Raw genomic sequence first — 21613 nt, forward strand, 5'->3', positions numbered from 1 at the left:
TGCAGTGCCATACATAAAATACTACAAATTACACAAATAAATAGGTATTGGAAATTAAATACATAGTGCAAAAATTGTGTGGGCACGTGGCCAAGTGGTTAAGGTATTGGACAAGTGACCTGAAGGTCGTGAATTCGAGCCCCAGCCAAGGGAACGTGTTGTGTCCTTGAGCAAGGCACTTAATCACACATTGTTCTGCGATGACACTGGTGCCAAGCTGTATGGGTCCTAATGCCCTTCCCTTGAACAACATTGGTGTCGTGGAGAGGGGAGACTTGCAGCATGGGCAACTGCCGGTCTTCCATACAACCTTGCCCAGGCCTGCGCCCTGGAGAGTGAAGACTTTCCAGGCGCAAATCCATGGTCTCGCAAGACTAACGGATGCCTTTATTTAGTGCAAAAAGAGAGCCAAAATAGCGAGGCAATATTCATGGGGTCATTACTAATATTTATCTTTATAGATTAAACTAGTTTTAATTAAAATGAATTTTTATCTCTAGCTTGGGTGAGTAGTTCCAATGCTGAACACAGGGCGGCCACTGTGTTCACCTGTGTGGTGGGAGAGAATATCTTCATTGATGAATAGGTACCAGTCAGATGCAACTCACACCAAAATGCTGGAGGAACCTGGCAGGTCAGGAAGCATCTATGGAAATTAATAAACAGTTTTGTGCTGAGACCATTCATCAGGACCGGCAAGGAAGGTGAGCAAAAGCCAGAATAAGAAAATTGGTGGGGGGGCAGGTGGAGGGGAGGGGAGGGGAAGGAGTAGAAACTGGCAGGTAATAGGTGAGACCAGGTGAGGGGGGAAGGTAAGTGAGTGGGGAGGGGAAATGAAGTAAGAAGACAGGAGGTGATAAGCTGAAGAAAGAATCTGATGGGAGAGGAGAACGTACCATAGGTGAAAGGGAAGGAGAAAGAGGAACCAGAATGGGGAATTGAAAAAGGGAGAAGGCGGAGGGAGAGAAATGACCAGAAGTTAGAGAAATCAATGTTCATGCTGTCAGGTTGGAGGCTACTCAGTCAGAATATGAGGTGTTACTCATCCAACCCAAGAGTGGCCTCATTGTGACAGTAGAGGAGGCCGAGGGTTGACGTGTGGAATGGGAAGTAGAATTAAAACAGGTGGCCACCAGGAAATACTGCTTTTGGCAGCAGACGTGGAGCTTCCTCAGATTTGGTGGAGCTGCACCCTTCATACTCTCAGCTCGTGCTTAGTAGCTAGTCGCTGAGCGACAAAATGAAACAGGCTCTTCAGTCCCATTTGCCTGTGTTGAGCCCATAACCCTCTAAATCAGGGGTTCCCAGCCTGGGGTTCACGAACCCCTGAGATAATGGTAAGAGTCCATGGCACACCGTGGCGGTTAGCGCGACTCTATAATAGCTCAGAGCGTCAGAGTTCAAAGTTCAATTCCAGCGTCCTCTGTTAGGAAGTTTGTGCATTTAGGCTTCCTCTGAGTGCTCCAGTGTCCTCCCACAGACCAAAGACATACTGGTTAGTAGGTTAATTAGTCATCGTAAATTACGTTGTGATGAGGCTAGAGTTAAATCAGGGGTTGCTGGGCATCACGGCTCGGTGGACCAGAAAGGCACGTTCCACTTTGTATCTCTAAAAACAAAATCTTTTCCCTCTCTTCATAAACCCATGTCTCTAGTTCTTGATTTCCCAATCAAGACCGTGCACGTTAACCCCATCCCCTGCCCCTCCTGACTTTGTACACCTCCGTAAGGTAACCCCTCATTCTCTTGCACTGCAATGATAACCTGCTCAACCTCTCTACATAATTCAGGGGGGTGAGAGGTGGCTTCATAGAGGTGGACAAGAGGTATAGATCAAGTGGACAGCCAGAGACGTTTTCCCAGGGTAGGAATGACTAACGCATGGGAACATAATTTTCAGGTGATTGGAGGGAAGTATAAGAGGGGTGTCAGAAGTCATATTTTACACAGAGTGGTAGGTGTGTGCGATGCCCTGCCAGGGGTAGTACAAAAGGCACATACATTAAAGACATTTAATAAACTCCTAGAATGGACATTGAACCCATGACCACTACCTCACTACTTATTTAATTTAAATTTTTAAAATATAAATATACTCAGTGTAATTTACAGTTTTTGTTATATCTTGCAATGTACTATTGCTGCATAACAACAAATTTCACGACATATGCCGGTGAGAGTAAACCAGAGCATCACACACAAAATGCTGGAGGAACTCGGGAGGACAGGCAGCATCTATGGAAAAGAGAACAGTTGATGTTTTGGGCAGAGACACTTAATCAGGGCTCCCGATGAAGGGTCTCATCCTGAAATGTCGACTGTTTGCTCTTTTCCATCAATGCTGCCTGACCTCCTGAGTTCCTCCAGCATTTTGTGTGTGATGCTTTGGATTTCGAGCATCTGCAGATTTACTTGTGTTTGTGATAGTAAGCATGGCTCTGATTCTGATGGGGCCATGGATGATAGGGAAATAGGGGTAGGGGCTATATGTGAGGGAAGGGTTAGATTGAGCTTGGGATAAGTTACAAGGTGGGACGAAGACCCTGCCATGTTTTGTAAAATTCTGTGTTCAAGTCCCAGCAACATCCCTGTAAATTTCCTGCGCACTCTCTCCATAGAAACATGGAAACATAGAGAACCCACAGCACAATACAGGCCCTTCAGCCCACAAAGCTGTGCCATACATGTCCTTACCTTAGAAATTACCTAGGCTTACCCATAGCCCTCTATTTTTCTAAGCTCCATGTACCTATCCAGGAGTCTCTTAAAAGACCCCTGTCATATCCACCTCCACCGCCGTCATCGGCAGCCCATTCCGCGCACTCACCACTCTCTGCGTAAAAAAACCTTACCCCCGACATCTCCATATGGTGCAGTTGAGCCTGCTGTGGTCCGTGTAGATGTGAAAATGGAACAGATGGTATTTTTGGGTGATGTTTCTGCCATTAGAGTGGATGTACTAATCAGGGAGGTCAAGGATGGGGCCTCAAAAATGTGCAGAGTACAGAGACAGGAAGAGAGGAGATTGCGTCCAGTCGCCTGGCCGAGACCGGTGGGCTCAGTGGGAGCAGATGGTTGAGGACATAAACCATCGGCGCCTTCGCTGCTCTGAATCCGAGTCAGCTTTATCAGCAGTACAGTGCAATACATTTAAAAAATATCAACTACCATACGAAATACTGTGTGTAAAAATGAAATTAGTGCAAAAAGAGCCAAGAAATAGTGAGGTAGTATTCATTGTCCATTCAGAAATCTGAAGAAGGGTGACGTGGTTCCCTGGCAGAGATGAGTCAGTGGTATCAAATATGCCTGCACTTCACTGGAATGAACAGCAAGCAAATCAAACCTGCTGCCTTCTCACTCTATCTACAATGTTCAGAATCAGAAACATGGCGATCCCCAGCCATTTCAGACACAGTGCTGAAAATCATTTGGCTTCACCATTCACCGTAAAAGCAGAACAGATCAGTCTTAAAAAGGCAGGAGGTGGCCTATATAATTAATTTATCATGTGCATAGACCTGGCGGTTCGGTCTCAGTCCTGCTCACTTGACATGGGACATCAGGCGTTAAGTGTCATCCTTTTTATCTGGTGAGGGAGTTTTCCTCCATCATCGTGATAGTGGTGAACACTCCACCCCAGGGCATTCACCATTATCCTGATAGTGTAAACGCTCCACCCCAGGCCATTCACCATCACCTTAACAGTGGTGAACACTCCATCTCAGGCTGTTCACCATCATCCTGATAGTGGTGAACACTCAGCCGCAGGCCATCCACCATCATCATGATCGTAGTGAACACTCCCCCTCAAGCTGTTCACCATCACCCTGATAGTGATGAACACTCCACCTCAGGCTGTTCACCATCACCCTAACAGTGGTGAACACTCAGCCGCAGGCCATTCACCATCATCGTGATTGTGGTGAACACTCAGCCTCAGGTCATTCACCATCATCGTGATTGTGGTGAACACTCCCCATCAAGCTGTTCACCGTCACCCTGATAGTGGTGAACACTCCACCTCAGGCTGTTCACCATCACCCTAACAGTGGTGAACACTCAGCCGCAGGCCATTCACCATCATCGTGATTGTGGTGAACACTCTACCTCAGGCCTGTTCACCATCACCCTGATAGTGGTGAACACTCAACCTCAGGCTGCTGTCAAGCTGCATTGGAGGAAATAAGCTCTGTAATCAGCGGGCATGAAGCCGCACACCCTGATGCATTCCCTATCATTGTTGAGGATTCAGCTTGCAGATGTCTCTGAACAACTACCTCCAAAGTATTACCTGTGGAATCAGAGAAGCCAATACGCTTGAACACTGTGGAGAATGTTTACCGTGCCATCCCACACCCACACTTTGGAAAGTCCGATCACCCTGTTGTACTTCTACTCCCTACGTATAGGCAGAGACTGAAGACTGCTGACGACCAAGAAGGTATGGTTGAGGGAGGCAGAGGAGTGCTTAAAGAACTGCTTTGAGTCAGTGGACTGGACAATATTCAGGAATTTGTCTTTGAGTCTGAATGAATATAACACAATTGTTACCGACTTCTTCAAGACCTGTGTGGATGAGTGAAAGCATTCTGGACAAACCCAAACCGAAAGTTGTAGATGAACCAGGGGATTCGTAGTACTCTGAGGACTAGATCTGTGGCATTTAAGACTGGTGATCCAGAAATGTACGAGAAGTCCTGATACAACCTAAGGAAGGCTATCTTAAGAGGGAAAAAATATTTCTGATTGAGTTTCGAGATGGAATTAGATGCACGTCAGCTCTGACAGGGGTTGCAAACTCTTACTTCCTGAAATGTGAAACCTAACATCGTAAATCGCTGCGGATGCTACACTCCCAGATTGAGCACAACGCCTTTTATGCATGCTTTGAAAGGGAGAGTGAAACTACATTCATGCAAATCCCTGCAGCATCCGTTGACCCTGTGATCTCTGTCCCAGAAGCTGGTATCAGATGGTGTACGTGGTAGGGCTGTGCAAGCATGGGCCAGCCAGCTGGCAGGAGTGTTCAAGATCCCACTGCCGCAGTACAAGGGTCCCACCTGCCTCAAAAGGGTGACGATCCGTGAGCAGAACAGGGTGAGCTGCCTCGATGACTATCACCCAGTTCCACTCACATCTCCTGTCATGAAATGCTTTCAGAGGTTGGTCATGGCCAGAATCAACTCCTGTCTAAGCAAGGGTCTGGACCAGCTGCAATTTGCCTATCCCCACAATAGATCTACAGTGGATGCATCCAAAAAAGTCCAAGTCTTGGGTCTCTGTACCTCCCTCTGCAACAGGATCCTTGTCATCATCTCACTGGGAGACGACAGTCTATGCAGATCAGAAATAACATTTCCTCCTCAATGACGATCACCTCAAGAAAGAGTGCTTAGCCCACTGCTCTATTCTCTCTACACCCACAACTGTGTGGGCAGGCACAACTCAAGGGTGTGTACACACTGCCGGCGTGAGACAAGGGCACCCGCCCACTGCCCGCATGAGACAAGGGCGCCCGTACACACTGCCCGCATGAGACAAGGGCTCCTGCCCACTGCCTGCATGAGACAAGGGCGCCCGCACACTGCCCGCATGAGACAAGGGCATCCGCCCACTGCCCGCATGAGACAAGGGTGCCCGTACACACTGCCGGCATGAGACAAGGGCGCCCGTACACACTGCCCGCGTGAGACAAGGGCGCCCGCCCACTGCCCGCGTGAGACAAGGGCGCCCGCCCACTGCCCGCGTGAGACAAGGGCGTCCGTACACTGCCCGCGTGAGACAAGGGCGTCCGTACACTGCCGGCGTGAGACAAGGGCGCCCGTACACACTGCCGGCGTGAGACAAGGGCGCCCGTACACACTGCCCGCGTGAGACAAGGGCACCCGTACACACTGCCCGCGTGAGACAAGGGCGCCCGCACACTGCCCGCGTGAGACAAGGGCGCCCGCACACTGCCCGCGTGAGACAAGGGCGCCCGCACACTGCCCGCGTGAGACAAGGGCGCCCGCACACTGCCCGCGTGAGACAAGGGCGCCCGGACACACTGCCCGCGTGAGACAAGGGCGCCCGGACACACTGCCCGCGTGAGACAAGGGTGCCCGCCCACTGCCCACGTGAGACAAGGGTGCCCGCCCACTGCCCGCGTGAGACAAGGGTGCCCGCCCACTGCCCGCGTGAGACAAGGGCGCCCACCCACTGCCCGCGTGAGACAAGGGCGCCCGCACACTGCCCGCATAAGACAATGGCATGTGTACACTGCCCGCATGAGACAAGGGTGCCCGCACACTGCCCACGTGAGACAAAGGCGCCGCGTGAGACAAGGGCGCCCGCATACTGCCTGCGTGAGACAAGGGCGCCCGCACACTGCCTGCGTGAGACAAGGGCGCCCGCACACTGCCCACATGATTCCAGATCGCTCAAAGTCATTTTCATTATACAACTGCAAAGGAGAACAAAATATTTGTTACACCAGATCGGATGCAGCGCACAAACACACAAAGGATAAAGAACACAATAATAAAAAAAGCAGAATAAATATAAATATATAAGATAGCTTATATATTTCACTGTGTGAAAGTGGCGACAAAGATAATTAGAGAGATTGGAACTGGTATTTCTCCTGGATCCTCAGTTACTTCTAAAAATGTGTTTTATATTACATTTCATTTATGTTACCATTTTACATTTTGCTCTATGGAGACTTTCCTGAACTTTCCCGAACTTTCCCAAGAATGTTTCTCCAAACTTGAAATCTGAGATTCATTCACCTCATCACTGAACTGTTCCCACAATCTACAGATTCACTTACAAGGACTCTTCATCTCATGTTCTCAATTTTTATTGTTTATTTTTTCCTGATGTACTTGCATAGTTTGCATTGGTTGTTTCTCCATTTTTTGTGTGTTTTTTCATTGATTCTATTGTGTTTCTTTCTATTTACTGTGAATGCCTGCAAGAAAATGAACCTCTGAATTGTTTATGGTAACATACAGTGGCATGCAAAAGTTTGGGAACCCCGGTCAAAATTTCTGTTACTATGAATAGTTAAGTGAATAGAAGATGAACTGATCTCCAAAAGTCATAAAGTTAAAGATGAAACATTCTTTTCAACATCTTAAGCATGATTAGTGTATTTTTTTGTTTTGTACAATTTTAGAGTGAAAAAAAGGAAGGGAGCACCATGCAAAAGTTTGGGCACCCCAAGAGATCTGAGCTCTCAGATAACTTTTACCAAGGTCTCAGACCTTAATTAGCTTGTTAGGACTATGGCTTGTTCACAACCATCGTTTCAAAGCTTTATAAATATTATAAAGGAAATTTCAAAGCTTTATAAATACCCTGACTCCTCAAACCTTGTCCCAACAATCAGCAGCCATGGTCTCCTCTAAGCAGCTGCCTAGCACTCTGAAAATAAAAATAAATGATGCCCACAATGCAGGAGAAGGCCGTAAGAAGATAGCAAAGCGTTTTCAGGTAGCCGTTTCCTCGGTTCGTAATGTAATTCAGAAATAGCAGTTAACAGGTGGAGGTCCAAGTTAAGGTCTGGAAGACCAAGAAAACTTTCCGAGAGAACTGCTCGTAGGATTGCTAGAAAGGCAAATCAAAACCCCCCTTTGACTGCAAAAGACCTTCAGGAAGATTTAGCAGACTCTGGAGCAGTGGTGCACTATTCTACTGTGCAGCAACACCTGCACAAATATTACCTTCATGGAAGAGTCATCAGCAAGAAAACCTTTCCTGCATCCTCTCCACAAAAATCAGCGTCAGAAGTTTGCAAAGGAACATCTAAACAAGCCTGATGCATTTTGGAAACAAGTCCTGTGGACTGATGAAGTTAAAATAGAACTTTTTGGCCGCAATGAGCAAAGGTTTGTTTGGAGAAAAAAGGGGGCAGAATTTCATGAAAAGAACAGCTCTCCAACTGTTAAGCATGGGGGTGGATCGATCATGCTTTGGGCTTGTGTTGCAGCCAGTGGCACAGGGAACATTTCACTGGTAGAGGGAAGAATTAATTCTATTAAATACCAGCAAATTCTGGAAGCAAACATCACACCGTCTGTAAAAAAGCTGAGGGTGCAAAGCAGGTGGCTTCTACAACAGGATAATGATCCTAAACACACCTCAAAATCCACAATGGACTACCTCAAGAGGCACAAGCTGAAGGTTTTGACATGGCCCTTACAGCCCCCCAACCTAAACATCATCAAAAGTCTTTGGCTAGACCTCAAAAGAGCAGTGCATGCAAGACGGCCCAAGAAACTTACAGAACTAGAAGCCTTTTGCAAGGAAGAATGGGCGAAAATCCCCCAAACAAGAATTGAAAGACTCTTAGCTGGCTACAGAAAGCGTTTACAAGCTGTGATACTTGCCAAAGGGGATGGATGTTACTAAGTACTGACCATGCAGGGTGCCCAAACTTTTGTTTCAGGTCCTTTTCCTTTTTTGTTATTTTGAAACTTTGAAAGTTGGAAATAAAAAAGTAATCTTGCTTAAAATATTAAAGAAATGTGTCATCTTTAACTTTAAGCCTTTTGGAAATCAGGTCATCTTTTACTCGCTTAGCTATTCACAGTCACAGAAATTTTGATCAGGGGTGCACAAACTTTTGCATGCCACTGTACTTGTACTTTGATAATAAATTTACTTTCAACTTTTGAACTTGTTTGAGATAAGGGTTCAAGGATAGAATGACTTTTTTTCACATTTATATTCAGTCCCTCCCATCCTAAAGCCATGAACTGTCAGTAGAGTACTTTAGAAGTGTGGTTCTACTAATTTAATTGAAAGCATAAATCATAACTGTTCCGGATATTCACTTATGAATGAGAACTACTTAATATCATGGGATTCATGAATTATTCAGCTGCTAATTCACAAGCAGCCACATGTAGGTTTCTAACCAATGTTCCTGGATCATCTCCTTCCAGCCTATTATCAAACAGACATATTTAGTTAACATGTAGTCCCTTTCTGTTGTCTATTTTCCACAATATATCTTTAATTTATTTATTGATTGGTTGACAAATATAGTGCAGAACAGGCTCTTCTGGCCCAATGAGCAGCATTATCCAGTAAGCTACCAATTTACCCCTAACCTAGTTGCAGGACAACTTACAATGACCAATTAACCAACTAACCCGTACATCTTTAGACTGTGGGAGAATTTTGCAACTACAGGCGGTGTAAAAATTGACTGATTAGCAACCGGAAAACAAAAAGAAATCATTCCATTCCAGGTCATGAACAGTAAATACTCTGAGATCACTTTATTTGGTCATAAATGCAAATATCTAATCAGCTAATCATGTGGTGGCAGCTCGATGCATAAAAGCCTGCAGACATGGTCAAGCAGTTCAGTTGTTGTTCAGACCAAACATCAAAATGGGGAAGAAATGTGATCTATGTGATTTTGACCTTGTAATGATTGTTGGTGCCAGATAGGGTGGTTTGAGTATGTCAGAAACTGTTAATCTCCTGGGGTTTACATGCACAACAGTCTCTAGAGTTTACAGAGAATGGTGTGAAAAACAAAAAAAAAATCCAGTGAGCAGCAATTCTGTGGGCAAACATCTCTTGTTAATGAGAGAGGCCAGAGGAGGACGGCCAAACTGGTTCAAGCTGACAGGAAGGTGACAGTAACTCAAATAAACATATGTTTTACAACAGTGGTGTGCCGAAGAGCATCTCTGAAAGTACAACACATCAGACCTTGAAGTGGATGGGCTACAGCAGCCCCGAACATACACTCAGTGGCCACTCTTAGATATAGGAGATACTTAACAAAGAGGCCATTCAATGTAATTATTGCACAGAAGAAATAGAATGCTGGAGTGTCTCAGCAGCTCAGAACAGGATTGAAATAGATAGTACAAAACACTGTGTATTTGCCTCCACAGATGCCGACTAACTCACACATCAAAGTCAAAGCGGAGCTTATTGTCATCTGCGCAAGTCCATGTGTGCAGAGGTGTCATGAAAAATGTAGCTGCAGCAGTGTCACACACACAGAGTGTCAGATAATCAGCATTCACAAGGAAAATACATAAATTTAAATGATATGCCATTATTACAAGAGAGAACAATTAGAGCAAAAACTGTCCGTTTTAGTGCGAACTGATCAACGTGGTCACAGTGTTGCTAAACCATAGTGATTTAGGTTTTGCCAGTTGGTTCAAGAACAGGGTGGTTGAAGGGAATTAATTGTTCCTGAACCTACTGGTGTGGGACTTCTGTACCTCCTGCCCAACAGTAGCTGCGAGAAGGTGGCATGACCCAGATGGTCGGATCTTTAATGGATATTGCCTTCTTGTATCAGCACCTCCTACAGGTACTATGGAGGGTGGAAAGGGATGTGCCTGTGATGAATCGGGCAAAGTCCACTAACCTCTGTGATTTCTTGCATTCCTAAGCTTTTTCAAATTGCCAAACCAGGATATGATTAACTAGTCAGGATACCTTCAACAGTACATCCCTCGCAGTTTGTTGTCAAGCTGAACCGTCCTTATCCTCCAGGAATTTGTTAGTTTTTAGCTCCGGATTCCAGTATCTGGAGTTGCTTGAGTCTCCGTAGATAAACGAAGGGCTGGTGGAGTGGGATGAGGAGAGACATGAGAGAACTCACTTTGGGGAGCAGAGTAGAGAAACAGAATAATGTTTAATTGGTTTGAGGCTGCTCGCTGTGTGTCTCGAGCAAACTGGAACTGCTCGCACCAGGAACACAGAGAAGCATTGCAAATTCAGTGGATTCTGGTTAATTGGGACACATCAGCACCAGTACATTTTGCAATTAGGTGGAAATAGTTAAAAAGATATAAAAAGACAAATTACTTTTTAACTAATAAACAAGTTATGCACAAAACAAATTAGAACAATACCAATCCTACTACGATACTATAAAACTGTGTATTAGTTCCTAATACTGTAGTCATCAGTGGGGGAATTCATTCATGTACACAACTGTGTTCTTTAGATTGACTGTAAATGAACCATCAGTGCAGACAATCAATGGACTTCATACAATGTTTTCAACAATTGCATCCTCCAACTTTTCATTTTCATTGTAACATTTAAGATGCATGTCAATACCTTCAAATTCTTCACTGTTCATAACTTGTTGAAGTAGTGAAATAATTTCATTTTCACTCCTGGCCATATCTGACATCTGCAAGCCTGAAAGCTTGAAACCACAATGGGCAAATTAGTTCAGAGTTGTCTTACTGTTTATTACTCGCCAACTATCAGTGACAAAAATCACTGCATTTGAACACAAAAGCCTGCTCCTGATGCTACTTAAAAACTTGTGTGGCCTTTAGAGACTACTTCAGTCTAAGTTTTTTTATAGACATCCGTTAGTCTCACGAGGCCATGGATTTGTGCCTTAGAAGTCCGTTTCCAGGGCGCAGGCCTGGGCAAGGTTGTATGGAAGACTGGCAGTTGCCCATGCTGCAAGTCTCCCCTCTCCACGCCATTGATGTTATCCAAGGGAAGGGCACTAGGGCCGATACAGCTTGGCACCGGTGTCATCACAGAGCAATGTGTGGTTAAGTGCCTTGCTCAAGGACACAACACGTTGCCTCAGCTGAGGCTCGAGCTAGTGACTTCCAGATCACTAGACCGATGCCTTAACCACTTGGCCACGCACCAACATCAGGCTAAGTATATTGTAGTCTTTAAAGGCCACACAAGTGCACATGACTGACACTAGTTAGAAATGGTTTGGTCAGTCTCCTGTCGCAATTAAGTGGCATAGTGTACCAAATAAATGAAATGATTTCCAGCTATTTTCTTGATTAGTTTTTGTTCTTTAAGAGTTGTCCCAAATAAGTAGCTGCCCGAACTAACTGATGCTCAATTAACTGGAATCCACTATACTTCAGAAGGCAAGTGAAACATCAGTCATAACTTCAATGGGGAACAAGTGCAAGAATGAGGAAGTTTTAGAACGCAGAACATAGAACAATCTTGTGCCGACCCTTAAACCCTGCCTCCCATATAACCCCCCACCTTAAATTCCTCCTTATACCTGTCTAAGTTTTGCCATGATTGCTGTGGTCAGATCCCACCCTGTGGACAGCAAGCAGTTCTCATGTGGGGTTATGTGCTTCAACTTTTATATGGAAAAGTTTCTCCTTCCAGAGGTTTGTGAATCTTCAGAATTCCCCACCTCTGAGTATTTTTGAGAATAAATTACAATTATTTTCATTTATTGGGGTGGCATGGTTGTGAAAAGTCAGTGTATCACTGTTACAGTGCCAGCGATCACCATTCGCGGTTGATTACCAGCCGCTGTATGTTCTCCTCGTGACCACATGGGTTTCGTCCAGGTGCTCCAGTTTCCTCCCAAACTCCAAAGACATACAGGTTAGGGTTAATAAATTGCGGCTCTGCTATGCTGGCAGCCACGGCTGCCAAGCACAGTCCTCAGACTGTGTTGGTCACTAATGAAAACAATGCCTTTCACTGTATGTTTCGATGCTTCGCTTTTGGTGTGAAACATAAATCGAATTTTTATTTTTCTTAACTGAGGTAGACTTTGGGATTTTAGGAGGATTGAGGGTTCTGAGGGAGCATGCTGAAAATAGAACTGAGAACAGTGATGGAGCTCAGCCCTCTGAATTGGTGGGACATACCAGATGGAGTTTGTGCCCTGCTGTTCCTCCGATTGTTTCAGATCTTCTGGTTACTAATTTGAGCCTGTCTTACTTTCTGGAAAATCGGTGGCATCTGTCATTGAGTCATCGAATTGTACAACACAGAAACCAGCCTTTCAGCCTATCTCATCCATATCATCAACTGCAGAAGGCATTTCAGTGTGACTCAATTCAAAAGCAGAATCTGCAGATGCTTGAAACCTGAAATAAGAACAGAAAATGCTGGGAACCTTCAACACGTCAGGCAGCACCTGAGCAAAGAGGCGATGAAATGTTAACCATAAGACATAGGAGCATAATTAGGCTATTCGACCCATCAAGTCTGCTTCACCATTCTATCATGGCTAATTTATTATCCCTCTCAACCCCATTCTCCTAACTTCTTCCCATAACCTTTGACATCCTGACTGATCGTCAACCTATCTACCTTCATATTAAATATACCCATCGACTTGGCCTTCACAGTTGCTTGTTGCAATGAATTCCATAGATTCATTACCCTCTGGCTAAAGAAATTCCTCCTCATCTCTGTTCTAGTGGGACGGACTTGTATTCTGAGGAAGTACCCTCTAGTCCTAGATTCACCCACTATAGGAAGCATCCTCTCCACATCAACCCTGTCTAGGCCTTTCAGTGTTTAATAGATTTCAACGAGATACCCCCTCATTCTTCTAACATCCAGTGAATACATGCACAGAGCCATCAAGCACTCCTCATACGTTAACCCTTTCATTCTCAGAATCACTCTCACAAACCTCCTCTAGACCCTCTCCAATGTCTCAGATAAGGGGCTCAAAACTCCTCACAGTAGTCCGTGCAGTCTGACAAGCTGTAGTTTCTCTTCGCATAGATGCTGCCTGACTTGTGTGTTTCCATATAACATTACATATAACATTACAGCACGGAAACAGGCCATCTCGGCCCTTCTAGTCCGTGCCAAACTCTTACTCTCACCTAGTCACAGCGACCTGCACTCAGCCCATAACCCTCCATTCCTTTTCTGTCCATATAGCTATCCAATTCTGCTTTAAATGACAATATTGAACCTGCCTCTACCACTTCTGCTGGCTGGAAGTTTCCAATGTTTTCTGTTTGAAGTCAGTTAATATTTCAAGTCAAGTCAAGTCACTTTTTATTGTCGTTTCAACCATAACTGCTGGTACAGAACATAGTAAAAATGAGAAAATGAGAGAAGGATTTCCAGGATTTTATTTATTTTATACACAGATTTTTGTAATTTATATATTTATTATGTTTTGTAATGTACTGCTGCCACCAAACAACAAGTTTCACAACAAATGCCAGTGATTTTAAACTTGCTTCTGATTCTGAGGTGGTTGCCATGTCAACAGAACCAGTTCTGAAGTAAAGTCATCTACCTGCAATGTTAACTGATTCTGTCTCCACAGATGCTACCTGAACTGTTCAGTATTTGATATTTTTGTTTGAATTTTCATTTCTCTTGGCCAATACCTACTTATATAAGTCATGTATCATTCTGACTTTGAGATATATCACCAGTCTTTCATTGTTGCTGGGTCTAAATCCTGGAATTCCTTCCTAACAGCATCATGGGAACGGTCTCAAAAAGAGTTACTTTCCCCAAGCAGTAAGGCTGATCAACACCTCCACCCACTGACCCACCCCTCCACACCCCCAACCACAGATACTCCTGTGTCATCCACACCAGGACCACCAGACTCAGTTACTTTCCCCAAGCAGTAAGGCTGATCAACACCTCCACCCACTGACCCACCCCTCCACACCCCCAAACACCACTGCTTTATCATGCCTGTCAATCACCTTATGTACAGGCACTCTAGTGCCTCATGTCACTTTATAGACCTACACTCAATCGATGTGTATAAACTATCCTATGTATTTTAAATTATTGCATTTTATTGTTATTATGTTCTTTACCTTATCAGGTTTTTTTGTGTGCCGCAGCTTAAATCTTCCCCATACACACTGAGCTGGTCCAAATGAGCCCCTCTCCCTGCTCTGAATCAGCTTTACTATTACAGGCATGTGTTGTGAAATTTAACTTAGCGGCAGCAGTTCAATGCAATACATGATAGTATAGAAAGCAAAATAAATAAATCAATTACAGTAAGTACATATAAGGTGTATTAAATTGATTAGAAATAGTGCAAAAACAGAAATACTTTATATTTTTAAAAAGTGAGGTAGTGTTCATGGGTTCGATGCCCATTTAGGAATCAGATGGCAGAGGGGAAGAAGCTGTTCCTGAATCGCTCAGTGTGTGTCTTCAGACCTCTGTACCTCCTACCTGATTGTAACAACGAGAAGAGATTTGACTGGGTGATGGAGCCCTTAATAATTGACATCGCCTTTCTAAGGCACCACTCCTTGAAGATGTCTTGGATACTACGGAGGCTGGTACTCAAGATGGAACTGACTAATTTTACAACTTTCTGTAGCTTCTTTCGGTCCTGTGCAGTAGCAACCCCCCCCCCCCCATCCCCCCGCCATACCAGACAGTGATGCAGCCTGTCAGAATGCTCTCCACGGTGCATTTATACACGTTTTTGAGTGTTTTTGTTGACATACCAAATATCTTCAAACTCGTAATGAAGCATAACCACTGTCTTGCCTTCTTTATAATTGCATTGATATTGTCTGACCAGGTTAGGTCCTCAGAGATCTTGAGACCCAGGAACTTGGCATTGCTCACATCCCTGAGGTGCGCCATTCTTGATCGTCAGTAAGGAGAAGATATTATTATCAATCCGGATAGATTGTGGTCATCCTGTTCGGAAGTTGAAGATCCAATTGCTGACGGACATACAGAGGCCTAGGATCTGTAGCTTATCAACTAGGACTGTAGCAATGATGGTGCTAAACACTGAGCTATAGTCAATGAACAGCTTCCTGCCTAGGTGTTTGTATTGCCTAAGGCCGAGTTGAAGAGTCATTGAGATTGCGTCTGCTAGAGACCCATTGTGGTGGTAGGTAAATTGCAGCTGGTCCAGGTTCTTACTGAGACAGGAGATCAGTCAAGCCATGACCAACTTCTCAAAGCATTTCATCACTGTCGATGTGAGTGCTACCGGGCGATAGTCATTAACGCAGCTCCCACTACTCTTCTCAGGCACTGGTATAATTGTTGCCTTTTTGAAGCAGATGGGAACATGACTGTAGCAGTGAGAGGTTGAAAATTTCCTTGAATACACACGCTAGTTGGATGCCTAAGTTTTCAGAGACTTACCAGGCACTCTGTCGGGGCCTTCTGACTTGTGAGGGTTTATGCTCCTTAAAGACAGCCTAACATCAGCCTCCAAGACAGAGACCTCAGAGTCACTGGGTGCAGCAGGGATCTTCACAGCTGTAGGTATGTTCTCCTTTTCAAAGCAGGCATGGAGGCATTGAGTTCATCTGGTAGTGAATCATCGCTGTCATTGATGCTCTTGAGTTTCTCGTTGTTGGAAGTAATGTCTTGCAAGCCCTTCCAGAGTTGCTGTGCATCCTGTGTTGCCTCCAACCTGGCTCGGAATTGTTTCTCCACCCTTCAAACAGCCCTCCGCAAGTCATACCCAGCTTTCTTGTACAGACCTGGGCGGCTAGATTTGAATGCCACAGATCTAGCCTTCAGCAGATAACGTACTTCCTGGTTCACCCACGGCTTTTGATTTGGGAATGTACAGCAAGTCTTTGTAGGCACACGCTACACACTCATCCACACAGGTTTTAATGAAGTCGGTAACAACTGCAGCGTACTCATCCAGATTCGAAGATGAATCCCTGAACACGATCCAGACCACCAATTCAAAGCAGTCCTGCAGGCGCTCCTGTACTTCCCTTGTCCATACCTTCTTGGTCCTCACTACTGGTGCTGCAGTCTTCAGTCTCTACCTATACTCAGGGAGTAGAAGTTCAGCCAGGTGATCAGACTTCCCGAAGTGTGGGCGTGGAATCGCACGGTCGGCATTCTTGATGGTGGTGTAACAGTGGTCTAGTACTTAAAGTGATCTGTTGATGGTAATTATTTAGTAACTTTTTCAAGTTTCAAGGTGTCAGAGTGTGCTGTTTTGTGCATGTTGATCCCATTGCTTAGATCATCCAGAGCCTGTTTGACATTGACCTGAACACCCCTACCAAAATGATCACAGAAATCTCCCGTGGCAGGTAAAATTAGTGATGCCTCTGACATCTACGTCCAATGGTGGACAGAATCCCTGAAAGTGAAATAGCTGTCACCAACACGAGAGATTCTGCAGATGCTGGACATCAAGAGCAACACACACAAAATGCTGGAGGAACTCAGCAAGTCAGGCAGCATCTATGAGAAAGAGTAAACAGTCGACGTTTCAGGCAAAGACCCTTCAGCATAAATGGAGAGGTGGGGCAGAAGCCAGAATAAGGGGTTGGAGAGGGGAAGGAAGGTTATAGGTGAGAGTAGGTGAGGAGGAGGAATGTGGGTAGGGGACTCCCTGTTCAACATATTCCTAAATCCCTGCACGACTCTATTATTTTCTGATGGTTTTAACAGTACCTCTTCTCCACAGGTTTCATGTAGGTAGAAATTAACAACAAGATGTCCAGCTGTTAACCAGTGGAAGTGTGGCCTTGTCATGAGACTGAAGTTAGTCTCATTGCTGTTTGGTAAAATGCATCTTCATGAAGCAAAAGTAATTGTGTTCAAACTGCATGACTGGATGGTCTCAGTATTAATTACCTATCTGTTTATTTGCACAGTTTTTCTTCTTTTGTACATTGATTGTCAGCTTTTGTTTCATAAGTTCATAAATTTATGTCTTCATAACTTCTGTATTTTTTTTATTTTCCCATGAACAGGAAATGAATTTCAGGGTTGTATATGGTGACATGTGCTGTATGTCCTGTGATAGTAAATTTACGTTGACTTCAACTTTGTCCGGTTCTTGGGTAGCAGACAAAAGGAATAGTTTTTGTGCAGAAGGCGGTCAGTGATTGACACTAATTTTAGGTACACTTCCCTTCGCGATATGCAAGTTAGCTCGAGGTGTATATATGTATGTGATGAAATAGCATTGAATTGGCTGTTGTTAGGACAGTGGGGTGACAATGCAGTGTGGTTCATGAACCCACCAAAGTTGAGTGTAATGGGAAAGACCCAAATGCTGAACGTTTTACACTCGCAGATCAGAGAGCCAAGGGATTGGAAGTATAGCCCCAAAAGGCTATGTTCTTTGGGGCCTGTACCTTCTGAGAATCACAGATCACTCTTCCTAAACTCAAGAAAATACCACTGTAACGGTGCAATCTGTCCTCCTAATTTAACACTTTCTGCTGGAGAACTCGTTGTCCAGCTCACACACACCTCTCGGAGTTGAGGACATGGTGCAGAAGGCTTCATCTGTAGCTGAGGGAGCTCTCCCTCCCGTTAACATTTAACCTCTCAACACAGATTAGCTTCATTTGCCAGGTGTACATCGAGTGAAACATGCATCGTTTGTGGAAATGTCCAATGCAGTCCGAGGGCATCCCACAAGTGCTACCATCCTTCTGGTGCCTGGGTAGCACACCCACAGCTCACTAACCCTGCCCGGTATGTCTTTAGAACGTGGGAGGAAACTGGAGCACCCGGAGGAAACCCACATGGTCACGTGGAGAACGTACAAACTCCTTACGGGCAGTGACGAATGTTGAACCCTGATCGCCGGTGCTCTAAAGCTCTATACTACCATGCCACCAACTCTGCACCACTCTATAAGATCACCGTTAATGCCAGGTCTTAATCCTAGTGAAATGGCCCAATCCTCTTGTCTTCTGATTCTCTCGCACCAATCTCAGCCTTCAGCTTCCGTAATCCTTTTTTCTATTTATGGGGTACGGCAAGGCTGTTGTTAGGACAATTACTCATTCCTGACTACCCTTGAGAGTGAAGGATCCACCCCACCCACCCTGCTCATCAACTGTCTGTCCCACTCCCATCTGTGAGGAGGTGATGCAGCATCCACACCAGGATCATCAAACTCAAAAACAGTTACCTTCCCCAAGCAGTAAGGCCGTTCAGAATCAGAATCAGGTTTATTATCACTGGCATGTGTCATGTAATTTGTTAAATTTGTCAACACCTCCACCCACTAACCTACCCTTCCCCACTCCTTTACCCATGTGCTGGAAGTCACCTTGAGCACAGGCACTCCTGTGTCTACTGTCACTTCATGGACAATCAATCATTCTATGTATATACCGTAAGCTAGCTTATATTTATTGTGCTTTTTTTATTTTAATTATTATCTTCTTTAGCTTAGTGTGTATTTTTTGTGCTGCTTTGGATCTGGAAAAACAATTATTTTGTTTTTCTTTGCATTTGTGTACTGGAAGTGACATTAAACAATCTAAAGTTATGAATAGAAGGTGGGGGTGTGTTGCATTCTTGCACCACTGTTGTCCTTCTGGGGAAGGTCTTCCCACAGTCCGGGAGGGAGTTCAGGAATTTGGATCCACTAACGATGAAGGAAGGTGATATATTTCAAAGTTAGGATGACGTACGACTTGCAGGGGAACCCGTGAATGGTGGCGTTTCCTTGCACCTGCTGCCCTTGTCCTTCTGAGTGGTGAAGGCGTTGGATGTGGGTGATCTGGGAACACAATTTGCATTGAATTTTACACATTGCACAAGCACGAATCTAAACCTCCAGGAGCACCTGAGGCATCAGACCTCCTTACCATGTTGTAGAGCGGGGGTCCCAATCTTTTTTATATCGTGGACCCCTATTGTTAACTCAGGGGTACGTGGACCCTGGATTAAGACCACATGTTGTGGAGACTCTTCGACATTAAAGGGACAGCAGATGTGACGGTCTAAATCTTTTTCTTGTAAAATCTTTTGTGTTGCATGGTGTGGTCACAGCAAGAGTTTGCATTTAACATGAAGAGATTTAATTCTGAGTAATTGAGTTTGGAATCTATGGTTTTACCAACATGGAATTTATTGCTATTCCAGACTTAAAAATGTATAAAGAACTGTATTTCTTTTAAACACAAGAAATTCTGCTGATGCAAGAAACCCAGAGTAACACACACAAAATGCTGGAGGAACTCAGCAGGTCAGACAGCAGCTATGGAAGTGAATAGACAGTCGATGTCTTGGGCCAAGACCCTTCTTCAGGGGTTTTGATGAAGAACCTCAGATCGAAATGTCAACTGTTTATTCCTCTCCATAGATGCTGCCTACATGCTCAGTTCCTCCAGTATTTTGTGCGTGTTGCTCTGGAATTTTTTTTGCGAGGGGACTGGTCTAAATGTTTTAACAAGAGTTCAGGGGAGATGGGATGGGGAAGTCTGGTTGAATACCTGCTAATCCTAGTTCATTTTGTTGTATGAAAACCACAGTTCGAGATGATGCTGTCCCTGACACACAGGATTACTATGTGTTGCATCGAGACTCTATCCAATCCGCCGATGTTAAGAAAAAAGAGTCTCCGTTTCGTGCTAAATGTCACGAAATCTTCTGCTGCCCTCTGAAGCAAGTCAACCACAACGAAAACACAGACCTGGAAGGTTTGTCTACCGCACAATCAGCTGTTTTTGTCTGTCTTTGTCCGTGTCCCTCTGCTGTGCCATGTTCTGGAGGGGGTGGGAGGCTGTGATAGCGGCGCGGACCCTGCATTCCGACCAGAATCGCTGTGAACATCTCACCTGCGGATTGCTTGCCTACCCTGGGCCCAATGCTTTGCCAGAATCGCATGTGAGAAATGTTTTTTTGGATCCAATGCTTTGGAAACAGGGAGGGAGAAGGAATGTTTTTTTTTCATTGTGACTCATTCTATGTCACTTGGCTGTTTTGAAAGTTGCTTGCTGTTAAAGACCACCCGGCCCCAGAATCTGCCTCTCGGCTAAGGGAGTGACGCTGTGGCCATTGAGAAACGCTTCTGCGCACTTGCTCGCTCAGACTCCATGTTCTGTGTGCTCCACTGGCAGAGGAGCAGTATTAATACGGGAACTGTATGCAATGCACGTCAATTCGAATTGTAAAGGAGCGTATTGCATGCAGATGTGTGTTGTACGTTTCGAGTCTATAGCACTGTGTTAAGTCACTGCAGTTTTCTTCACAGTTTATAATGCAGCCAATTGCTGTGCCTGAAGCACCGAGATATGCATTCTCCCCTCAGATGAATGTTTTGCTTCCCCCGTTTTTATTTTTAAACAAAGAATTACAGTGAGGGCATTGAAGCACTCAGGGCTAGGCTAAAAATAACTCGAGCAGTGTGCTGTGTGTGTGGTGAAGCAAAGGCTTGTAATTCAACAGCACACATGCTCTCTGTAAAGAGAGACATGGATCACGGCTCGACAAGTTCTCTCTTCACCTGCTGCATATAAGGTAATGGAATAAGATATACCTGTGCTCTGCACTGTATTCAGATTCCATTGGAACATACTGCATTTTCCCCGTCTCCTCCCCCTCTTCTAACCATCCCCCACTCTGGCCTCTTACTCGTTTCTTCACCTGCCTATCACCTCCCCTGCTGCCCCCCTCCTTCTCATTCTCCCATGGTCCACTCTCTTCCCTCTGGTCCGGCCTTTTTCCTTTCACACCGATCATCTCCCGGCTTTTTACTTCATACCCTCCCCCACCCATCCGGCTCCACCTGTCACCTTTTAACTTGTCCTCATTCCCTTCCCACCACCTTTTTATTCTGGCATCTCCCCCCTTTCTTTCCAGTCCTGATGAAGGATCTCAGCCCAAAACATAGACTGTTTATTCATTTGTAGAAATGCTGCCTGAGCTGCTGTGTTCCTCCAGCACCTTGTGTGTTACTGCATTTTATTACTGGCAACTCTGCCTGTTCCCTGTCATCCTACAAGCTGTTTCTATTCAGTCAGGAATCCTCCTTCCTTCACCCTCCTTTCCAACTTGAATACTACCTGCTCATCCTTTCACACATGAATTTCCCAATAATACTAGACACTCTGTGGCCACACCTGTACACCTGGTCATTAATGCGGAT

The 21613-nt window shown here is 44.9% G+C and overlaps 1 protein-coding gene across 3 annotated transcripts in view; it reads left to right on the plus strand.

The window, feature by feature from the left end:
• fgf13a (fibroblast growth factor 13a) overlaps nt 1–21613 on the plus strand; it is a 471224-nt gene that overhangs the window by 191349 nt on the left and 258262 nt on the right. For all 3 annotated transcript variants that reach the window (XM_072271062.1, XM_072271063.1, XM_072271064.1), the window contains one exon: nt 19998–20165. In XM_072271062.1, the coding sequence (XP_072127163.1) occupies nt 19998–20165 (168 nt within the window). The remainder of the gene's footprint in view (nt 1–19997; nt 20166–21613) is intronic.

This window comes from Mobula birostris, chromosome 10 (genome assembly GCF_030028105.1).
Source record: "Mobula birostris isolate sMobBir1 chromosome 10, sMobBir1.hap1, whole genome shotgun sequence".
NCBI lineage: Eukaryota > Metazoa > Chordata > Chondrichthyes > Myliobatiformes > Myliobatidae > Mobula > Mobula birostris.